Consider the following 24,152-nt stretch of genomic DNA (forward strand, 5'->3'; position numbering starts at 1 on the left):
TAGATTTTCAGTTCAGCCCAATCATTTCCTTATCTAACATCTGAGGCCCAGCATCACTTGGGGGATTTTGCTGGCACAGAGGTCCTCATTAACTCTGATCTTCAATTACATTGATTATAAGACTGCCTCCATAATAGCACTGCACAGATCAGAGGGGAGCCAAAACCCCTCTGCCATTAAGTGGTGTTTTGCAAAAGTTACCAGGGTAAAAGCCTCTAAAAACAGGGGAGAAGAAACCTTCAAAGAGGAGTGGGCAAGGGGAACTGTCAGGTAGCCCAGGAACCCAGAGCCATCCTTCCACTAAGCGCTAGGACTTGCAAATATGAGCAAAATTTGCAATCACTATCTGAAGATTCAAATCCTTCTTAGCGATCACCCAAGGATGGCAAGTCTATAGAGCCAGGGTGTATTTTCATGAAACTTTAGCGCCTGTATCACTTAGTAAAGGACTGGGACATCAGTTTCCCAAGCACTGCATAAGATCTTAGCTCAATGAAAGCCACGCGATTAAAAAAGCAGGACAAAAAAACCCCATAGCAGCAACCACTCCACACAAACCTGCCTGAACACAAACTCCTGATTTTCTTTTGAAGAGAATCACTGATGCTTTAGCAAGAAGGAGCCCTTCTAAACCTCGTCCCATGCCACATTATCCATGCAGAGGATAAAGAAAGCAAAGCTTGACGTAAAGCAGCCCAGTGAGCGACCCCATTTTCAGGCATCCTGAGATCTCAGCACCATACAAATCTGGGCCCTAATTTCACATGAATTCAAATCTTTGACACTTACACTGTTTATACACCATAAACATATTCACAGACACATCTCTACACTCAAAGCCAATGGAGGCTGCCAAGCTACTGACTGTTCAAGCAAATGAAAATTAGACATCCAGGATCCAGCTGCTCTAGAGACACAGCAAGGCAGGAGCCTGCATCACCAAGGCTGCAGGATACATCTCAATCACACGGCAGCAGTAAATTGCCAGGTAAACTCCACAGCACCAGTGGAAAGCATCGAAACACTGAGCACAAAGAAGTACCTTGGAGCCACGTAATTTTATTTTTAATTATCATTCTTTTCCATGAATATTTAAAGATAGCTTTAAATACCAATGATAACTATTGCTGGTTTATTTTACCAAACAGAAATGCATCATGAACCCATTGGGAGTGTTTACTATTTATGCGTACGTGTCTATGTAGTAACCTGTCAATCTTGCTTTCTGCCTTATTTTTGTAGTTCCCTAATAAAGAGCGAGGCTTGGGAGGCACGTAAGCACATTTTGAGGCTCAGCTACAGACGACTCCCAAAACGGAAGAGCAAACCCACCAGCTCTCAATTAAATCCCTACTTAATGAACCCCACTTCTAGTTAAAATACAGCCAGCCTGAAAGTAACAGAACCAAATCAGACATAAAATAGTCTTATAATTAGTATTCATAAAGATGAAGGTGACTCCAGCTGGCACAGCATCCTGGCCCAGGAGCTGCTACCTGGAGGGGACCCCATGGTCAGGGTGGGAGATAGAGGGGTGACCTCTGGAGCTCCCCACCAGCCCCACGTGCTGAGCTTTTCCAGGAGGAAGCATATTCATGGCCTTGCTGCCAAATTTTCACCTTCTTTGGATAACCCAGCCTGTTTGCTGCTGGAAGTATAAAACCCCCCATACCATCTATTTATGGAAGTACCTCCTAAATCAACACCAAAACGTGACACCTAGATGGGAGCCAATAACTTCTCTTTCAGCAGAAGTTTGGTGTCTATATAAAACCACAAGTTTGGGAAGCTTGAAATCATTTGCAAATTGATCAAACTTTGCCATATTCTGTACATAGAAAGACCTTCCCAAATATAATGCACCCGTAACTTAAAAAAGTCCTAGTATTGTCAAGAATAATTACTTATTTTGATTTTAGTAAGTCTGATTGAGAAATCATCCTCAATATCTAAAGTTTAAAAAAAAAAAAAAAGCTGAAGTGAAAACATTTGAATCCAAAATCCCTGAATTCAAGTTCAGTGTAAAATGGAGTTTTTCTTCTTCAGTCTAAGGAAAAGAAAACGAACCAAACCAAACCAAACCTGGGGAAATTAAATGCTTTAGTTAATTGTAAAGACTTTCCTTCCTTTCTAGGAGGGAGGGGACAACTTCCAGCAAGGAAACTTCTCACATCTTTGAAGCTGAGTCTGTCGCAGCTCGGCTGGGCAGGATTTTTAGAGCTGTTCACAAACATCCTCATCACCTTCACTCCCATTGAAAATACAAACAAACATCCCAACCTTGATCCCTTTACAGCTTGCCTGAGAAAAAAGTAACAGGAAAAGACATTCTACAAATATTTTGAAAGCTAAGATTCTGAAGATTTCAAAGCCTTTTCACATAATTTTTCTCTTTATTTTCAAAGAATCCACACATAGAAAACAGTTTTCAAAAGTCACCAGTGTGCACTTACCAAAACCATCTTGAAAAGCTCAGAAAGGGCAGGTTGAGTATCAAATCCTTTCAGAAACTACTGAGAACAAACATTTTCTAAGCAAAAGCCATTTCAAGCATCTTTAGCTTTCCAGGAACATCAGCCAAGTTTGTTTTCACCAACGTGCAATCTCTCAACGGAGGGGAATCAAGGAGGAGGGAAGGGGGGTGAGAAGAACTCAAGGGGCTCACACCGCCGGGGCAGCGGGGGGCAGACCCTGCTCCAAACCACCCTCTGAAACCCGCCTCGAGGACCTCAGACCCCACCGAATCGCCCCCACACCTGCACCGGTTTGAAGCACACCTACAGCTGCTGCCCACGGACCCTGGGGAGCAGATCCCAGCAGACATACTCTCCGAAGACACCCCGAGAGACTGTCCTCTGCTGCCAACCCTGTCCCCTCCCAGACACAAGTTTTGAGCTTCCCTCTCAAACACTTGGGGAAATCACCCTTAAACAGAGATATTTAGGCCTCAGGGTAAAGCAACCATCGGTACAGCGTCAACCAAACAAGGGAACACAACAACGAAATGGCAGCGCTCTACCCACCACCACCACCACCACCTCCTCCCAGGAACCCCATCGTAGGACACGTCCCTCCAGCGCTGTTGGCTTTACGAGCCAGTCTGTGCCGTACAGCAGCATTGCAGTGCCATGGACAACATCAGTACCCAGCTACACAACTGCCTCCCGGCTCCACGAGGTCCACCAGCACTTTGGGGGATTGATTTGTTTGGGGTTTTGTATGCATGTGTTTCCCCCACCCCGCTTCCTTCTCCAACACTGATCAAAGCCAGATCAGTTATGGCAGCATCAAAAGTTCATGTCTCTCATGCTGGGGTCTCCTTCAAAGTTCAGTGGAACTGCTTAAGCCTTGACAAAAGAGGCTTGAAGTTTTGACATTTCAAAAATCATTTTCCAGAACACAACAGGATAAAACAGCTCAGAATAGATATCCAACAAGGGAAAAGAACAAAGTGCCCAAAAGGCAGCCAAAAGGGTTTGGCTTTTCCTTTCTCTCTCTCTCTCTTTTTTTCAAGGGAAAAGATCAAAAAATATTTTTTTTTGAAGAATTTATATTTCTTCTCACTCTGCTCTTTTTGTCTTCTTTGGTCCATTCACTGTTTCTTGGCCAACGAAACTCCTTTTCATCTAAAATTAGTATTTTGTGTTGGAAAGCTATGGAAGGTCATACTACAGGTTGCTATTAATGTATCTATCCCTATACTATCATACAATTACAATCCTGTTACAGGTATTTTTTTAAACACTAGAGGAAGGATTATCCCTCTTGGTCCATTCTATAGGTACAAAGAATAACATTTGATTTCTTTAGAGGCTTGGGTTTTTTCCTTGTTAAACTTGAAAGAACATTTCCCAAAGAGACAACTCCTCCCCTATCAGCTCTTTCCATTGATCAGCTCTCATTCTCCTGTCCTGGTCCAAGAGAATAAAACCTTCTGCTTCTTAAATTTCTTTCAGAAAATGCAGAAGAAACAGACAGACGTTGGATGTCCAGGACATACATATACTGACCTAAGCAAGCAAACCAGGCTTAGTGCAGGATTGTACCCACGGACTAATGTGGTGCTCAGCTTTACCAACCCTCTCCTGCTTAGCGCAAAACTAGGTAATTTTTGAATAATTTAAATCCTTCAAAGTCAAACTCTTAATTCTATATGCTAATTTGAATCCAGGGATATTGTCATACTGGGTTAAAATCTGAGCTATCCACCTCATCTTGGTTTTCAAATGGTTTCTCTCTTGAACAAGATGAAATGCCTAAACAGGAAGTTATGATAGCGAGTTTTTAAAACAACAAAAGCTTATAGACATTCCTTTCATCTACTCTTCCATCAGCCAAAGTGCATACAGTTCATATTGCGCACAGTGCTTGACTCAAGGACGTATTTTCAGCACACAACTACTTGCACGGCCGTGGGCGTCTCACGCCAGCGCTCCCCAACCCACTGATGATCAAACCCAGAGACCCCCATCTCTTAGAAATGCTGTCAGTCCTGCCAGAGCTTTTTCACTCTGGCAAAGCAGAAGCAAATTAGTGATACAAATCTGTATGTAATTATAGCTCAGACTAGAAGCATCTTTCCTGTGGGAGGAGCAGGGTTACATTTTAATTGTTAAATTGCACTTTCTTGATAATTCTGACAGACTCTTTCTTTGGGTTTTCTTGGCAGTCAGTCTTGATTTTGCCAGGGCTGAACTTCTGACAAGCAACGCACGTATTTAACTTTATACAGCACGTGATGATGCAGCCAACTTTTCCCAACCCAAGGAAGATGGCATCTTCCCACCCCTGCCTTGTGGTCAAGCTCACACTGCAATGAGATCTCCCACGGCGTTATTATACAATATAATCGTGCAGGTGTTAGTAACAGCACATCTCTGTCCTCAGTAGGCATCTGGGCCAGCAATGGCTGAGACAGACATTAGACTCCTAAAGAAAAGCTTCTCCTTAATGCTCCTTATCTCCCAACTCCCACGCTCCAGCCTGGGGCTCTTTCTCAGTGATGCTCTCTAGATTTTGGACAAGGGTTTGGGGAAATCCATCCTAAATCTAATCGCATCGCAAAGTATACGATGGATGAGTTATGATAAGCTTTAAAAAACATAAAGTGTGTGTGAATGGAGATTTTTCAGCCAGCACCAAGACCAAACGTCCTCCCAGGATGGCAGAAAACACAACCAAAAGGCAGCACGTGCAAAGTTAATACACCACGGGACCGAGGCGAGCTACCACCCACTCACCGAGAGACTGCACAACAGCAATGCTACTTGTTGGGAGAACGATAAAGTGAAGCAGCACATTTCTAGCTATGCAGCCTCAAAACTCCTCACCTCATTGCTGCATCATTGCTGCTGCAGGTACCCCATGAATTCTTGCTCGAAAGCAAGCGTCAGCTTCCCGGGACTGAGCCACCACCATGCTGCAAGCAGGCAGGCAGGGTCTCATCCTGCAGATGCAGAAGTTAATGTTTGCATCTTTCCCTCTAGGAAGGGAGCAGGTTAGTTGGTCAAAGATGTTGTGCCTTACTGTAGTTTTCCCTAACCCTCCCTCCCAAATTAGAGGGTAAATGGTGTTGGTAGAAGCTCAGTGGGCGCTGGATGCCACCTCCCAGTGGTGGGCACATCCCGCCTCTCTTGGGCTACAACAGCTGACAGCATCCAAATATCAACACCAATCCCCGCTGCTTTGTTCTAATGAATCCTGCAAAGGAGAAAGGATGAGGCATTTGCCTTCCCTTGCAAACCGAGCTGTCCCGGCAGCCGGGCGTGCTGCTGGCAGGCACGTGGCTGGGGGAGCTGGGCCAGCTCGGGGAAGAACCGAGCGAGGATCACAAGCCTGTCAAAGGCACGATAAAAACACGATGTACTTCAGCCTCCAGAATCTTATTAGTTCTTCATGCAAAGTGCATTCATGCTGTAAAACCGTCTTGGAATCCCTTTGATCCACGCTGATACTGTTTATAAATTGATGTTAATATTTAGAGTTCATGTCTGGTAACGCTGCAGCCATTTGCTCGCATTTTCTTGCCAGCCAAACAGGCGCAGGAACAGGAGTGAGCTGTAATGCAGACATGGAGGTGACCTGGTGATTAAGAGCTGATGGAATTAAATGCAATCTGTAAAGCTGCCCCCCAAACACGGGCACCTTACCAGAAACATGGGGGTTCTGGGTCAGCCAGACCTGGCACCGACTCTGCAACAGGAAAGTATCGCTTCTGCCAAAGCCCTGACCCAGGTCTCTGTACAGCAAAACAGGTACCTCTGCAGCACAACGACTCCGGGGGAGGAAAACAGTGCAAGACAAATATAATTTCCATTCCCCCTGCTGATTTCAGATGGGGCTGGTGGGGCTGGGACCAGCTGGAGAACACAGGGGACCCAAAGGCAGCATCTCTCTGAAAGCTCAGATGATACCTTTGAGATCAGATCCCTTTCTCCATCCTTCTGGTATAGACCTGGGGTGCTTCACATGTAAATCAAAGACCATCTCCAGCTTTTCCTTGCTGTAAAAAGGAACGGGGAGGCAGCCGGTTCCCCACCTCCTGCTGCTCATTTCTCTGCACCCTCATGCGCAGCACGTGCTGAGCGCAAGCGCCTGAGGACAGAAGCTAATGCCTGGTCACCTCTGAGGGCTGCGTAAGAGTAAGCAGGAGATGTCAAAAGCAAACAATTTAAAGCAACACATTTAATTAAAACCAAAATGAGAAGTTGTTGCGAGTCCAACAATTGCAGTCCGCAGATCTCCGGCAATCTTCGGGGAAAATTAACACAAGCTGCTAATAGCAGCATCCGATTCCACTGGTGTCTTGGTGGAAACAGTGGTGGTGGGAAGGTAGGAAATAATCGTCAGATGAAACGGTTACCAATCAGCTGCGTGACAATCACAGAACGTCAACGTTCAGATGCAGACGCACGAAGCTTAAAAGAAAAAAATAAAAAGAAGCCACAAAGAAGCTTCCTCCAACTCTGCCATCTTGTCCGACACTCAAACCCAAAGCATGGTCTCGAGCGACAATTCCACCTCCCGCTGCTCTCCTGGTTTTGCACGGGGTGGGACCGGGTTTGTTTTCCTCCCCGCGTTGCTTGCAGGGCAACGTTCGTCCTGGGGGGATTTATCCACGTTTGCAGGAGGGATGGAGCAGAAATGCAGGCGGCTGGGAGCAGAGCCCACCGTGAGGACAGTGCCTGCGGCTGCGGTGCCTCTGCTCGCTGACCCCCATAAACCAGCCAGTCCGCAGTTCAGGGAGGTTTCAGACAGAGGGATTACCACATCTCCTCTGGCACGCATCTCATAAGAGGAGGGAAGGTGGTTGCGAATGCCCTGAGATGTCTTTGAAGTGACAGAAACCTGCTTTATGCCCTTTACTTTATTTCCACTTATAAAACCAAGCCCTACAAGCCCCTAGCTAAATGTAGCTCTTGCTTCCTTCTGTACGCACTGGAGGATCTCACCTACCTCTCCCACTAAAGTATCCAGATACAAACATCCACCCACACCATATATAACTTCTTCGCAGGCTGTAAAAATGGGAAGCTTTAATTGATACTATATTTCAAACTGTTGTGCAGCAAGGACGTACTCCAGGCTGAGTTCTCTAGGGTATCTTTCTCCAGCCCTGCCTTCCCTGCAAGCCGCTCCCCATTGCTGTATCTCTACTTTTTGAATGATTACTTACAAGAAAGAAAAAAAACCCCAACAACTATTGAATGTATGGAGCTGAGTGGCTCACATATTCATAAGGGGTTTTATTGCTCAGATGGAGGGGCTCTCTTTCCTTTCTTCCCCCCTTTGACACTGCTAAAGGGTCCTTTAAATAATGCTTTGCATTTCCATACCCTCATAAAAGCCACTATGAGTCTTTCTATAAATCTGAGCCGTCTCTGAAATCAGAACGATGCCTTCTGCTCAGCGCAGGCAGAGGCTGCCCTGAAACACAATGCCCTGGAGCAGCAGAAGGGAAGAAAGGGATGCTCCCACCATCGCATCCTAAGAGAAGATTTAGAGGCACCGACCCTTCTCAGAGGCACGAGGCCCCCAGCCTTCCCCTGCCAGCCATGGCAGCAAAGAGCACAGCACCTTCTGCCAGGCTTTCCTGGATTTGGCCACCCTGTGAAATGAAGGCAGAGCAACTGTACAAACCAGGCAATAATTGCCCAGAGGGGAGAGAGGCTGAGGGGTGGGGGGGGGGAACCCCATCAAATGAACAAAACGAAGAAAATGAACCGAGACAGAGAAAGAAGGGCAATAGAGACTGGCTGGTTGCTAATACTGCTGCTTGGAATACGTTCTCCCAGCCTTTGCTGCCAGTTGGCTTCTGGTCCCAGTCCTTCCCCTCCCCGTTCCCATCCTGCGACTCCAGCGGGCTCAGGAGCTGCTTTCTCTAACACAGCTGCTCACAGCAGAGGGGAAGGCTGCTTGCCTCTGAGGCTGAAGATATTTGGTGGGGCTTTCTCCCCTCCTCCTCTTCCCAACTTGGCTTTGGCTCCCAGCGCGCTGGAGCTGGCTGGCGCCTATTTAAAGTTTCCTTCAAAGATGAGTTTTCATCTGCTAGGAGAGGGATTTCTTTCAGCCTCTGCTTTTGTTCAGCTTTTCCTGCAGAGGTGTTGGTAGCTGCTCCGCTTTAAGATTTTCCTTGGCTACTGGCATCTATTGAAATAGCGCATTTCAAAAAGGAATGAGAGGGCACCCTTCTCGCACGGGAACGTCTCCCGTGAATGCACCATCCCTGCCTTCTCACAGAGCCTGCCTTACCATCATACAAAATACAAAAGAGAACAGCTTCAGGAACCAGGCTATTTAAGTGCACGGCAACATTTACAAGACATGGTGCGCACCATCAGCTGCCACGTGAGAGGCTGGTTTAAGACTGATCAAAGCTCCCAGCCTCAGCCAGGCCAAAGACATCAGGTCTGCCGTCGCTTCGCTCACATGGCGATGCCCATGCCAACCCCCTTTTGCACCCAGGCAAAAAGCAGGTTTAAACCCACCCAGGAGGTCGCCAGGGAGGAGCAAGTCCCCTATTTTCCATCAGCATCAGACTCTGGGTGCCAAGCGTCTGCAAACACAGCCAGCCACGTTTTTCCTGGGTATCATTAAAATTTCCCAGCCTGGCTCAGTTCTGTGATGTCTTTAAATGTTTTATAATATTTTGCTGCCAGTTGGGTGCTGCCTTGGGATTTGTTGTTATTCAAAAAGAAAGGACAACTTTAAGAGCTTTTCTCTTCCCAGGCAAGGGGCTGCCATCACATAAAATGATGAGATTTCAGTAAAAGTGATAGCCACTGCAAAATGTCTTGGCTGCTTCTATGTGAAGAATCTGACTGTTTCTCATAAAAAATATTAAAAAAGTTTTCACAGTTTGTAATTATATTTTACAGTTTCATTACAAAGCTCATTTTAATTCTTCTCCAAACCGTTTTTACCAGTCCTCTTGCCACTTTCTCTTCAGAAAAGTCATTAAGTCGGGACTGGAGATCATCCCATTTCCCCCAGTTTCAAGGATATTAATCTGTTTTATTGGTATTTCATTGTCATTTCCATTCGAGTGTTCTCCATATTTGCATAATTTGCATTGCCACCCCCTTCCCAGTGACAAGCACAGGCTCAGCTTTTCACTTTCATTCTACAGAGCCTCATCGCATTTTGGTTTATTTTCTTTCTTGAGCACATGCTGTCTTTCCTGGGCCAGAACTGCAGGCCGGGAGCAGGATGCCGATGTCCCATCTCCATTGCTGCCTTCCTGGCCACCCTTCAGCAAGTACCAAACCCAGTTGTTAACTCCCAGTCCGAGTGGTGAACTGGCCAGTGCCCATCTCAAAGGGACATGAGTTAACACTGGAGCAACCTCATTTCCCAAGTGCAAAAAGAGTTTCTGTTCTCCAGCTACTTGGAATAACGACCTGTGAAGTCTTCAGAATATTTATGTGCAGCCTGGACGATCCTTAAAGTCTTTCAGAAACAAGTCAAGGTGTAGACAAGTCCCTTGTTTCAAGTTACGCCTTTTTCATGTCTCCACTCCACTGATGTTCAGTTCCTCCAAACTGAGGCCACAAAGTAGACACTCTCCTCACTTTCCTTTAAGGACCAAGCTCTGACCGCTGGGACAGCCCATGAACCCAGAGACTGGCTTGTAATTTCCAGAATCAGCGGCTAAGGAGCATCCTCAGGGATCAGGGCAGAAGCACCCTCACACACCAGCATGGGGGCATCAACCCGCTGCACAAAACACCTGTCCCATAAGCATCGTTAGGCGCAGACATAGGAGCGGGGTTAACGAGGCAGAGAGGGTCAGTGGTGGGGCTGGGGAGAGCACGTGCTCTGTCAGCGTCGCAGTGCAGGCAACATCCTACAAATGTGTATCATGGCCAAGAAAAAAACCACTCTTTGAAGTAGGATGCAGCCCTGCTAACACGCTGGCGAGTCCCTCCCTGCCACAGGGTGACGGCTTAAGCCCCTCTCCATCACCCCCTGCTGCTGCTGTGCCGCTGCACCTCTTTAACCATCTACCTTCTCCCCAAAATATTAATCCCTCCAAGAGCTGTCCTCCACCCCAGCCCCCAAAGTGGGGGGCTGTAGAGGAGCTGGCCACGCTGGGACATCCCAGCAGCTAGGGATGCACCAGCTCCATGCAGCACGTTTCTGGCAGAGAAAAAGTGCCCCTTCCGCACGCCCCAAGCAGTGAGACGAGTGCAGAAGCTGAGGAATTGGAACCGACTGAATAATGGGTCCCGTCTGCTGGAAGAAAATGAAATTTGCCCTCATGTTACCGAAAACTTGCACTCGACGCTCACTGCACATTATAAAGAAAAGGTCAGTGAAACACAACAAACGCAAGGAACCCAGTTGGAGAAAGCAATAAATAGTGACAGCAGCCCTCATCTAATTTTTCAAAGCATCTCTGTCTTTGCTCAAACCCTAGCAATTTCACTCTGTGCTGCTGCAAGGGGCTGGGACAAGCAGCTTTGCTGCTGCAGGATAGGAGACATCTGTCTGTCTGTGCAGGCTCCCAGGGCTTGTCAAGAAGTTTGGAGGAAAACAGGAATTTCCATCAGACACTAATAATAAATAATAATAATACTAATAATACACGATTGAGATTTTGGCCTCAGGCTCGCAGATGTGCTTTGCTCCTCTGGGAAGGGGGATCCCTGCAGCTGAACACAGCTGGGGCAACTCCCAAAGAGAGGGACCCCCCCGTCCCAAACACGGCCGGTGGGGCAGCAGGGTCCGAGTCCCCGGAAGGTCTTACCATCCGCGATGAAGTGCTCAGGTACGTGAAGCGTCACCTTGACGGTCAGCGGGCAGGAGAGCTGGGAGCCGCACACCACGGCCAGGACGCAGGAGCTGACCGCGATCAGGGTCAGCGCCGTCTTGTTGACGGGGCTCTTCATCGAACCTGGAAGGCAGAGAGAAGGGTGGGTGGCCAAAAGGCAAAGTTATTATTGTACCAGGGTCCCACTCGGCGTGCCCCCTTCCCTGCGTGGATGCAGGGGAGCCCCAACCCCAGGGAAGGGCAGGCATTGAAAACAAAGACGTCAGCTCAGTAGCACTGGAAGAGCTCCCAAGGTCTGCAAATCCCATCATTCCCATCACGCCTTGTTTGGCTGGGTTTTAATATTCGTGTTGTTTCACTCACTGAGTTACATCCATCTTGGGGGCTATATTTTCCTAGAGGAGAGAGAAAACTGCTCAGAGCCCGGTACAGACCCTCTCCCTGGGAACCCTTCCTCCCTGGAACCATTCACCACCCCTGCCAGGCTCCCCCGGTGAAGCCGCCGTCACTTCTCATCAGCCATGGTTTATTTGGCAAATCTTGTCAAGTCACAAAAAATAATCAAGCCAAATCCGAGGGCTGCCTGGACTGTGGCATCGTTTGCTTTCCCTTAACACCAGGAGAAGTCTCCAGCCGTAGATGTTATATAGCACCAATAAGTGTTAATTATTTACACAAATATATATAAATATTCAGTCATCACAGGGGGGCTACACTGAAGAACAAAGCGACCTACAGAGCCAGCCGCTTTTGACAGGCAGGAGATACTACAAAACAAGTTTGATTTTGTCAGGTGCAGAAACTCATGGCATCTCGCACAATGCAGCTGAATATTTTCTGACACATGAAAGCCAGCCACTGAAGCAGGCACCCAGCCTGCCCCGTCCCCAGTGGGCACCTGCACAGCACGTGGGTCACTCTCAGACTGCCGTCCCTCCTCTTGAAGGCCATGTGCCTGGCACCAGGGCTAAGGGAGGCCTGCACCAACAAATAATCCTGCGAGGCTGCGGGGATCCCATCGCCCCGTGGCTCCGCTCAGACCTGCACGCTCGGCCAGGCTTGGTTGGTGGCTTCTATTTTATTTGGATTTTTTTTTTTTAAGCATTAGGTGAAAGCCAACAAGGAGCTCGAGCATCTGCAGGTCTAGAGGCTGGCAGCAGGTACAAACCCACCGGGGAACCCTCGTGGAGCAGCGTGACATTAAGATGACTGAATCACTGTCAACTACAGTTGGGTGGGACAGAGCATCCCCCAAACTCTGCAGGGAAGGGGGTGAAGCTGGGCAATACAGGGTCATCAGGAGAGACCCGGCTGCCCCAGGAGATTCAGATTCTCTTGCTGGGCACAGGCCAGGAGTGCCCACGTGTCCAGATGAGACCCTCCACTGATGGAGATGACCAGGACAAACTGTGCCCAGGCCACCGCCAGCCCACCAGCAGGTCTCTACTGCCCAAGAAGGGAGCAGCCCTGGAGACCACGGCTTGGGCCACCACTGCTCCCTCCCTGCCCGGCCTCTCCAGACCCAAGGGGTGTCCCACCACTGCTCCAACTGCACCACATCCCCCATGGCCACCTTGTCCGACACCTCGCACCAGCACTCTGCCTCGCTCGAAGCTAACGACAGACATCTCGCAGAGCAGCCTTCTCTGGTGCTCGGGACACCGATTAAAAGCCACTTGGGGTGTATGGCAATGCCAAGGAGAGGGCACAGCCCAGCAATTAACCCCAGCTGCCGAACAGTTTATTACAGTGCGGCTGAAATGACCGAGCTCCCGGCAGACCTGACCGCATCCCTGCTCAGGATTCAGGCAAGGACGCTTATTTATTTTTGGAAGTCAATCCAGCCTCTCCCCCCTTGCTCTCCGTCCCTCACCATCTCATCAGCAAAGTGAGATTTAAAAAGCGTCAGTTTGAAAATTGAACAGGAAATACATCCAGCAAGTTAGCACTTGCACACCCTGTAATTTGACTGAAGCCGCTGTTACGAGATGCTGGTGCCAGGGCAAGGATCTCACGCTCGACACGACCTGCGTTTTCCAGGCAGGGCAGTGTGTCCCACCAAAGCATCCCAGGCTGCAGCCTGGGATTTTTTTGCAGGGCAGGAGAAGTGGCTGATCTGCTGGAAAATACCCCCATCACTGCGACCAACAGGAGTATGCAAATTGATTATTTATGACGCATCTTTTAATTTCCTTATGCATACATCATCTAAACAGCCTTCCCACCCCTGTTTCACAGCTTTATCGATGATCTCCTGCGCTCTTCACCTTGTGATCCCCTTTTTTTTCTTCCCAATCTTTATTCATATCATCAGCATAAGCTAGCACCTCCTTGGGAGGCAAACTCATCCTCTCGCTGGGCGTACTGTGCCTGCCACAAACCCTGCATTTGCTTGAAGTTACTACACAAATGCAAAAAGAAAAAAGAGAAAGAAAAAAGAAAAAACAAGGAAAAAAGCCTCCATCAGGGTAATTGGACACAGCCAAGTATACAATAGACCAGAGAACACTGGATTTCACCATTATAAATCACCTTTCAATCCAGGGTCTTAAAGTGCTTTGCAAACAATAAATCACAAATCCCTTACGAGTTAGACAAGTATTATCCCCTTTTCACAAAGAGCCTGAATCACAGGTATGATGGCAGCTTTCACCATTCTGCAGCTGGAGTGGAGCTGGAAGAATTAGGATCTGGGAGCTCCCATCCCCGCCAGTCCATGTGGCTGCTTCTTTCCCTGTGACTAAAAGGAGAGGGGCCCAGGAGCTTGCAACAGCAAAAAGCCCATAACAGCTCAATGAGTTTGAGTTTGGCTGCCCAAGGAAAAGGACAATGTGCTACAAGTCTCCTGCTCCACAGTCGTTTCCATCACGGCGCTAGTTATTGACCTCTAGAACTGCCTGATGTTGGCTTTGACCAACTGAACCAAAACAACAGGTCTTCTGCTTGAACAGAAATTGGATTTCCAGCTCAGCTCTTTATTGCTCAGGGCCAGTTTGCTGCCAGGTTTGAAGGGAGGCAGCTGGAAAAGCAGATCCTTCCCTCGTTCTTTAAAGAGAGGGACATGGTTCCCATTTTCAATCCCATTGCGTGCTCTTCAAACCACTGATGCTCCAGCAGAAGCACTCCTGTGCTGTGTTTAAACACCCATCTGGAGATAAAGCAGCTTGATGCCAGGCCTCTAAAACCACAAGAAAATGTTTTCTTAGCAAGCCACTGCTAACCAAACCAACCTCAGCAGGTTCACCAGGGCTTCACACTTCTGTTCAAGAGGTGAGACAAAATGATCCATTCCTTCCTTGGCCTGGGGAGGGGATCCAAACCAAGCTCCGTAACTCAGGCAGCACCACATAAACCACAATGCTGCAGACGGGAGCTCTACCTGGCTGCAGCCTGCTCTTTCCCTCCTCTCCTTGTCACCTGCAGGCTTTCAGAGAGGTGTTTAAAATGCAGATTTGCAAACCCAGGTCCACCAAACAAGCTGGCATCAACTTCCATTACCAAGAGGAGGAAGCTTGTGGGGGGAATGCCAGATTTCATGGATGGCTGATGGGACTCAGGAGCCCCAAGAGCCTCAGCACCCAATGCAGGTCTTTGTTTGGGTCTTGTGGGGTCCGAAAAGCCCAAGAGGAAGGTGGCAACCAGGCATGGCTGAGACCAAACTCACTCCCCAGATTCCTCTGCCCTAATAAATCCTTCATATATTGAGATGACCTCTCTACAATTAAACACGTTTCTGTTGTGGTTTTGGATGGTTGCAACAGGGTGAGTGGGTGCCCAAGTGCTCAGCCGGGCTGTTTTGGAGGAAAGCGATGGCCCACGGGGGCTCCTGGGGGAGGCAGACCCAGGCAGCCTGTGCCCAAGGAGCGAGCGCACGATGAGGATGAAGAATAAGAAGAAATTACTTCTTTCCGTATGGGGAGAAGTAACCTCTCCCCCCCCAGCCTGTGACAGCAAAGGAGAGCGAAGTAGAAGGGAAAGGCAAACTGCTCTGTTTTAGGGCAGAATCATACCTGAGATGCTTCCTGCTAGTGATCCAATCAATGGCAGCTTAATTAGACTGGAAGACAAGAGGAGTAGCCAGGGCTGTGGTCAGAGGGGCTCCTGCCACCACCACCTTTCCCACCCAGGATTTTTTTTTTTTCTTTTCTTAAACACCAGTACCAATTAGTCCAGCTCTAGCCTACCAGAGAAGATGCGGGTGCCTCTGCAGACAGCTCAGAAACAGCTTGCAAAGCACCACATTCCCCTGAAGATTTTGCACCTGCTGCAAGATGAAGATAAATTCAAAGCCACTGGTGTAAACACTCTGCAAACAGCCCCTCCAAATACACCGTGTCTCCTTTAAAATATCATTTCCTCGTGCAGTTAATTACTCGCTGCTTTGTACACTTTCCCTTGCCCACCTAAAGGACAAGGGGGGGAAAAAAAACAACAAAACTCCGAGCTCATTTCTTTTTAATACTGGCAGTGCTGCCTAAATTTAGGAAGGAAAAAAAAAAAAAGGTATGTTCAGAACACGTATGGATTTATGAGCAACACAAATATCCCGCGCTCTTGGTAATATGATGTTTCTAAATCAGGCTCATAAATACATGCTTGGGAGATTAGTCTATAAAAAAAATAAACTTTAATTACCCCATCTTTATCAGCACACAGCCCATGGTGTTAGCCATATGTGGGTGTTAAACGCCAAGTGCTTTGCAATCTTCCCCACCCCCCCAGAGATAATAGCATAATACAGAATGTTTCGCGGCTACTCGGATATTAAAATGTATTTCTACCACCCGAGGAAGACGGGGCTGGGGAAACCAAGCGGGAGAACAGCGAGTGCCTGAACTGCTTAGCAACGCGCGGTGCAGCCGCCAGCGCCCGGCCGCCGTGCCGTGCCGCATGCAGAAGCACCCGGCGTGGGGCGAGCGGCACCCCTGGCACCCCCGGGGAGCGGCGAGCCCACCGCAGCCCGTCTCGCGTCTCCGTGCTGCTCCCAACGCACGCCGATGCTGCCGGCGTGTCAGAGTGGGGCACTCCTAATGATCCTTCTTTGTGTTCCAGCGGAGGCTCATTAATACGGTACAACAGCGTTTCCAGGACACCCTCACACACAGAAACATCTCAAGGTGTTTTACAAGTGGGAGATCATGTCAAATCAAATCAAACGCCAATTAAGACGAGCAGCGGTGTTGGCAGGCGGCTCTTGCCACGGAGCACCCCTGTGCCGGGGAGCAGCGCTGCCCATCTCCCCTCCCTGCCCTGCACCAGGGCCTCCCCACCCCTTCCACAGCAGGATGGTCCCTCTTTCTCCAACACACCAGCCACACGGGATGGGACGGGATGGGACATCCTCCTTCCAGCCAGACCCAGCTCTCCTGCACCACGGTCCCCACCAAGCCTTGATGGACGACTCTGCCCCAGAGCCACCTCCCTCAGAAAGGAGGGGGTACTGATGCAATGAACCCTCCAGGCAGCATCTGAGCAGCGAGGTGAGAGCGCAAGCAGGCATTTCATTGCGTACCCTCTCTACGATGCCTGGCCTCAGCCCCTCCTCGAGCAGGCACCTTCTCCGTCACTGCCTTGGACAAATCCCAAGGGATAGTGCTCGTATCTACAGTCTGGATCTGGGTCAGGGCACTGGGCTGTCTCCAGCGTCATCCCCAGAGTCAGCAGGATGGGGATCAGCCCCAAAGTGGTGGCTTTGCTCCCCTCGTGCCAGGGGAGACCCCCGGGGAGACTCCGCTCACCTCCAAGGCGGCAGAGGGGGCACACACAAGAAGGGACGGGAGGGAAGCGAGGAGGACAGACGGCTGTGTTGTGCAGCAGAAGGGTGAGATCAGACTCTTCTGGATTTATAGAGGATTTGATCTCGCTAAGCGCATGCTGAATCAGATTACTACTATTAACGTTTATGAATTACCCACTAGCAATTAGCCGAGGTGTCCTCTGGTACGGCGGGGGGGGTGCAGAAAAGGCAGCCCTGGGGTGTGGGTCAGGGAGAGGAGATGCCGAGGGGTGGCACGGCCACCGTGGGGAGGTCGGGGTCAGACCCCATGGCGAGCCAAGGGTTTGGCAGCTGAGCTCCGGTATGCACCGCAGCCTGCAACCACTCGCCCCGGCGAGCTCTCGCACTCCTCCAGTAGCCCGAGCCTTGGCCCTTTATGCGCTCCTGGAGTTTTAATGCCTCGTGTACTGAATAAATGTATTTACTTCCTATTTATACAGTTACCGGTGGTGCTCCCCTTTTGCTCTAAAACGCTGTACCTGCAGCTCGCAGGGAGATGCCACCAGCAAATTCCAATCAGGAGGAGGAGGAGGAGGATGGGGGGAAGCGGAGGGAAAGGAAAAGCCCTGAAGGCTGGGCAAGGAAGGGGCAGCAGAGGGGAGGGGGGACAATGGAGAAGACCGAGGTGGCACAGGTTGAGATGTGGTCTTTGCTGACCCACCAGCCCCATCACCACCAGGGTCACCACCTCCACCCCGGTCACCCTGGGCAGGGTCTCCTGCCCGCATATCTTAGACCTCCGCCAGCACAGCAAAGGGGGAAGAATTTGTGCAAACCCGATTTGGTCTCCTGGCGCTGTTACATTTTTTGCATTTCTCTGGGCATGGACAATTAAAATCAATGAAGTCAGTTTTGCTTTCATGTTCTCGGTGCTGAATTGGTTGAGATAAAATCACATTAAAGAAACAGTTACATATTTAAAGTCAGAGATTGCCTGCACTGGAATTTTCTTTCACGCAAATCAATGGAAACACTTCTCCTGGAATTAAGGCCTGATCTTTTTTTGTTTTAAACTCCAAATGAGTCCCAATTTTACAATATACAAACACAAAGGCAAATCTGAGTGGAAGGCTTCATTTTAAGGAGGAGGGAAAGCAATTTTCAATACAGTGTAACGGAAACATTATTCCTACAGGAGAAAAGAGAAAAAAACCTCATCATTATCTATGAAATAGCTCCTGTTGAGTCACAGCCCAGGGAGGATTGTGCTCGGCGAGCAAAGGGCTGGTCAGACAGCTGAATTGATTTTGGAGATCAGGAGAGAGCAGTGATGGAGGCCAGGCTGCCAGGGAGAGCTCAGGACCTGGCAGGAGATGCCCCAGCACCCGGCGAGCTGCCCATGGCTGCTGGACCTCCACCACACTGCCCATCCAGGCCCTGCCGGCTCTCCCATCGCCACCCTGCAGGCAGAGCTGGGCTGCTGCCTGGGATCTGGGAACTGGCCTGGGATCTCCAAAGACAAAAAAACCCAAACCAAACCAAAAAAACCCCACCCAGACCTTTCTTTCTGGGGATCTTTCCCCTCCCTCCACTATTCTTAGAATAAATGCAAAATGACCCAACAGGATGAGAATAAAAATCTCTGCTCTGCAACAGCTCCCCAGAGTCGGGGCGTATCCCTTCCATGCCTCAGTTTCCCCCACAGCCAAGTGCCACACACGGATGAGCTTCACCAAGGCGGCGTGACGTCCGCAACCCTCTGCCTCCTCCCCCTACTCCAGCCAGGAGACAAATCCATCGCGTCACGGGCGCGCCGAGCATCAGCACCAAAACGCGTCTTCATTTTCCAGCCGGCGCTAACTCTCGCCCTCCTCCCGCCTGCATCCAGCACCGTGTTTATGTTCCGCTTCCTGGGAAACAAGAGGCTCGTTACGATGCGGAGGGCGACAGCAGAGCGATTAGTGGAATTTGTTACCCACATGCTCTGAACAAAATTAAATTAAAAGTGCTGCTTTGCTGTCAAGATAAGGGCCAAGCCGGAGAGATAATTTTTCACTCTCAAACACTCAATTACTCGCTGAGGCTGTATCAGATACAATCAAAAAATAAATAAATAAATAGAAAGACCCACGCTGCCTCCAGGAACAGATGTAAAAGCCATTATCTCCAGCACAGTCCGGGGAAGTTAAAAAGCCTGCGGCTGCCGCCGCTCCACGACCGCTTTAATTGCGGACCCCTCTGCTCCCCAGCTCACGCTTTGCAACCACCTTGCCACAGTGGCCCCTCTCCCCAAAAGCTCCGTACCCAGGGCACGGGCAGGAGAGTGTGTGCACCCCTATACGTACAGCCACCGGGGACTTACGGGACCAAACAGGCTGCTGGAGCAACCCCAGCCCAGCTTCCCTGCACAGATGGAGTCTAACAGGGATGGAGAGGGGCTCTGGGTGGGTTTTATGTGCTGATGCAGCGCCTGCTTGTTCTGCGAGCAAAATAAGCCATCATGCAAAAGCACCGCATATGTTTGCTTGCTAGAAAAGCAGCATCCACGACAGAGCTTTTTGAGAGCTGAGAAAGGTTGAAAATTAACAGCATCCCTCGTTGGCACCACCACCCTGGGGCATCGCAGGGGTCTGGGCAGGGGCTGTGCTGCCGGGGTGCAGCCTGGGGGCGGGTGTACCCTGGTCCTCCGGGAGGTAAAGATGGGACTTATATCATGAAGGTATCTTATCCCCAGAGATTTGGGGATGTCCAGGTTGCATGGGACCCCAGTTGTCCCCTCTGGGGTGCTCTTCCCTGGCCTCGCAGAGAGCTGCACGGCTCCACGTGCCACGAACCAGCTGGGTGTGCACCGCGCACCAACGCTGAGCCGTCCGTCTGTCCCTGCAGCGAGCGGCAATGCATCCCCTTCCCGGGGAAGCTGGGGCACGGCCGGCTGCGCCACGGGCTGACCCCACAACACGAGGAGGGGACGGGCAGCCAGCACAGGGCTGCCAGCAGCGGCAGGGAGGGAGAAAGCTCCCCGAGCACAGACAGACAGCACGAGGCACGGACAGACCCATTACTCCCTCTTGCTACTGTAAGCAACCCAAATCAACGTGTTTGCTTTATCGCCTTTTGTCTCCCATTTGATTCCCGACGGCGTCTCCCCCAGTTCGAAGGCTGCCGGGATAGCGAGCTGAACCCAGTGCGGACCCGGGGGGGATGATTCCCTGAGGAGCATGGCACGGCACAGATGGGGCGACACGTTGCCCACAGCGTTTACTCAGCCCCAGCGGGACCGGGGGCACTGGCAGAGCATGGAGAACGGTACCCAAATTTCATTCTGCATTTCGTTTAGTCCCCCATGAAATAATAAGTGTCTGCTGCCTCCGGAGAGAGGAGAGGATCAAAGCGAAGCTTCCTCATATGTAACAGACTCCGAATACCTAATATTCCCTTATAAAAGGCCTTGTTTTAAACACCAAATACAGAGGCAGATCAAAGCTCAGCTTCTCATTTCTCTAACAGCCCTCAGAAGACTTCGCCAGCCAGCAAGGCACACACATGCGCGCGCACACGCGCGGCTGACACCAATCCAAGGTACATAATTGAACTCTGCTAATTTGTCTAAACCATCACTGCGTGCTATGGAAACAGCCAGATGCTTTGTTCACGGAGACCTCAGCCGAGGAGCTTCCCAAAATCAGGTCCTCCCTTCCTTGGGCTGCTGGGGAGCTCTCCTGGAATGGCAGCAGGTTGCTGGATGGGAAGGTACCACCCGAATGAAAGCTATGCATGGAAACAGGGTGGGATATTTCCCTCCTCCTCCTTTAGCAGGCTGCAATAGAGATGATGCCAAGAGGGGTGAAGCGATCCCAGGTCCGAGCGTGGAGGAGCAGGCTCGGGCTGGTCCGGCTCAGACTGAAGCAGATGCCAGAGCCTGCTTGAAAGGCAGCAGCCAGCTGAGGACGTTCGATGAGAGATCCCAGCTGGGTCACTGTGCTGGGTGCCCTCCAGCACATCTCAACCATCACGGTATCAACGGCATTGCTTTGCGCTTGCACCCAGCGCTCCATTTTGTATTTGCGTTTCCAGCAACTCTCTGGACCTGACCTTTCTGCTGATGTGAGGAGCGAGATCAGCCCCAGCCCCAAGGGCTCACCAGCCGCCACGGAGACCCCCGGCAGGTCCCAGGGTCTCAGACAACGGCCAGGCTGCAGGAGAGGCCAGAGGCTCTCCGGGTCCCCAAGATGAATGGGGTCAGGATGCTCAGCCCCTCGCAGGGTCTCCGGATGATGCCATCGCTTTCCCTGCCTCAGTTTCCCCTGACCCAGGAAGCCACACAGCATCTGCCTTGCAGACCCAATGCGATGCCGATTTACTCTTCATTCATCCCTTAGAGACCTTCTCCTAGAAGGGGCTTTAAAAGAGCAGAATCATTTCTGTGTTACAGAGCAGCTGCTCCAGGGCCCGAGGAAGCAGACGGAGGTGGAGGCGGCTCACTCGCGCCTCCCCCCTCTCCACCAGAGGGGCTCATTAGACTCACCGAGTCCTTGACGAGCCAGGCAGCACAGAACACAGGGGCCAGCCCACCGCTGCAGGGAGCCTGGTACGGCCTTGGAGTTCTGATGCTGCTTCTTTTCTCCCCCCCCCCATCTTTCTCTCTATTTGAATAGCCATCGGGCAGGCACTGCATGCGACCTGCGGCGCTCAGGGCTGCAAAGCCTGACCTGGAGCTGGATATATTTTGCTGGGCAGGAGGCAAGCACAACCCCAGAGCAAGGAGGATGGAGCAGAAGCAAGGCACTGTGCAAGCGAGGTTTGTGCATAGGGCTCTGCCTCCCTGGTTTGGTTTTTTTTTTTTTGCTACTAATACTTTCCTCTCAAACTCAGAGGGAGACCTGACTGAACACATCCCACGCTGCTCAGCAGAAGAGAAGAACCAAGTAGTATCAAAGCTTGGTATCACCCGTGATGGGCAGCTGGGAATGTGGATTAGCATCTCTACAACACTGGCAGCTCTCTCTTGCAGAGACTTCAGCTCTGGTGAAAGGCACGATGACTGACAGCCCTGGAGACAAGAGCCATCCCTGTACCACAGCCGGCACGCAAGGAGGTTCCCACACTTCCCGATTCTCCCAGGGGAGTGGGAAAGGGGAGAGCCAGCCCCCACAGCAAGCAGAGCCCTGGAGTGCACACAGCCGTTGTGAACAGGTTGCAAGAAAAACTAATTTCTGGAAAACCTCGTGGAGTCAGTAATGTGGGTCAGCAGGAAGGAGCAAACCAGCCATCCCTGGCCCCAGCTGAGGGTCCCTCCAGCCTCTGAGCATGGAGCTCCACATGGCCCGACAGCCTCTCTCAGTACTCGTTTCACTTGGAAAAGCAGGACATTAAGTCCAAATTCCAGCTCCCTTGGGACTGCAGGCCAGCCCTGCCATCAGCGCTGCCACCCAGAGCAGCGGTCACACTGATCCACCGAAAAGAAGCAGAGGGTGGAGAGCTGGTGTGGGCACAGGCACAGGGCCGTGGTGAAGAGAAGAGATGCCTCGCTGCAGACAGGTATGAACAGAGCACTTCTTGGCATGAGCCAGCTCCCCAGAGACACCAGTGACCAGCATTGCCTCTCCCAGCTGAAATCCCAGAGGTGGGGCTGAGCCCAACAGCAGACAAGGACCAAGGTTCCATAGAAAAGCCTCCTCTGTGTTATTTCTTACACTCTCCCCACCTCTAACTTCTCTGGAGACTTTCCAAAGACAGGAAACATAAGCGTCAGGGGATCCCACAGACCTAGAAGCTGGGAAGATGCGTGGTGCGGCATGCTGGGACCCCAGAAGGTGATGCCTTGGCCGTCCCTGCCTCTGTGCCCAGACTGATCAGATTTACTTCTCTGTGTATTCCAGCACTGAAAACCAGGTATCAATGGGTCTGCTGCTCCTGAGCTACCAGAACAAGCTCTCCCACGCATAATATTTACCTATGGGAATGTCCCTCTAAAATACCTTGCAAACACACTACAAAACCTGCAGTCTTTCTTCTACAGGTCACAAAAAGCCCACAACCACTTAACCAGTTGGCTTCAACAAAGCTCCAAGTAAAACCAAACCTACGCACCACCTAAGTGAAAACTTCCCATTGCATCGGCTGGGATCAATGCCTTGACAGTATCAGTAATTAGGCTCAATCCTGCAAAACCTCATCCAAGAAGAGAAACCCCAAGGAATCTCTCTCCTTGGACCTGATAACTATCTCACAGCACCTGCAATGACACACAACCATGGCAAAATCGATACAGGAACATCACTGTAAGAATTAACCGTATCTGACGACACATCCTTCTCTATTAGAGTTATGATCTCATCCAATTATGGATCTTTGCTGAACTCGTAATTATGAGTTTGGTACTGTGACTTCCCACTAAGCTATTACCTTCCTTCCACGAGGGAGAGAAGAGTCAATGAAAGGATAATGGAAAATTCCTTTCAAGGACACAGCGATGGCAAAATTTAGCTAGACAGGAGGGGAAATTCAATGGGGACTTTATGCAGGACAATTCCCTCGGTTAACCAGCACCAAACATGAACAAACCAGGTTCTCGCAGCATCACTCAAACGCTAACGTAGATCTAACAGCCAGCTCTGTGCAACCGTGCAAGGCAGCTCTTCCTCCTGAATTCCCTTCAAACCCAGCCATCAAAGCTGCCCAGGTGAACAACAGCTTATTCAAAGGAAAAGAAAGGAATTCTTCCCATTTATCTATTCCTTTATATTTGCCCTACAAGGACGCTTAAACAAACAACCCAAAGGCAACGTATATGTCAATAAGAATATCTTTGTACCCGGCATCCAGCATGAATGTGTTTCGAGAGACTGACTCGACCTCACGAGGAATGACGTCAAAGCAGCAGGAAAGCAAAGATTTATCTCTTTTCCTTAAAACACAGTTTTCCACACCTTGCTTGCGCACTATCTCTCCCTTCCCTTGTGGTGGCTGAAAAAACCTCAAATTTTGGTGACTTTTCCAAAGTACCCAACGACTTTAACACCCAGCCCAGTATTTCAGAATAACTCATCAAAAACCTACTTCAGCACTTGGGAAATTTTCCTCCCTGCACCAGCAACTTTTCGGGACCATTTCTTTTGTCCCTGTTTGCAATACAACCAAGTTCTTCCTTCTCTTGCACATCAT

The 24,152-nt window shown here is 50.1% G+C and overlaps 1 protein-coding gene across 2 annotated transcripts in view; it reads right to left on the reverse strand.

Annotated features, from left to right (window-relative positions):
• Window positions 1-24,152, reverse strand: part of ASTN2 (astrotactin 2) — a 360,503-nt gene that overhangs the window by 214,882 nt on the left and 121,469 nt on the right. For both annotated transcript variants that reach the window (XM_069771376.1, XM_069771377.1), the window contains exon 6: window positions 11,249-11,395. In XM_069771376.1, the coding sequence (XP_069627477.1) occupies window positions 11,249-11,395 (147 nt within the window). The remainder of the gene's footprint in view (window positions 1-11,248; window positions 11,396-24,152) is intronic.

The sequence above is a fragment of the Haliaeetus albicilla genome, chromosome 26 (assembly GCF_947461875.1).
Source record: "Haliaeetus albicilla chromosome 26, bHalAlb1.1, whole genome shotgun sequence".
Taxonomy (NCBI): domain Eukaryota; kingdom Metazoa; phylum Chordata; class Aves; order Accipitriformes; family Accipitridae; genus Haliaeetus; species Haliaeetus albicilla.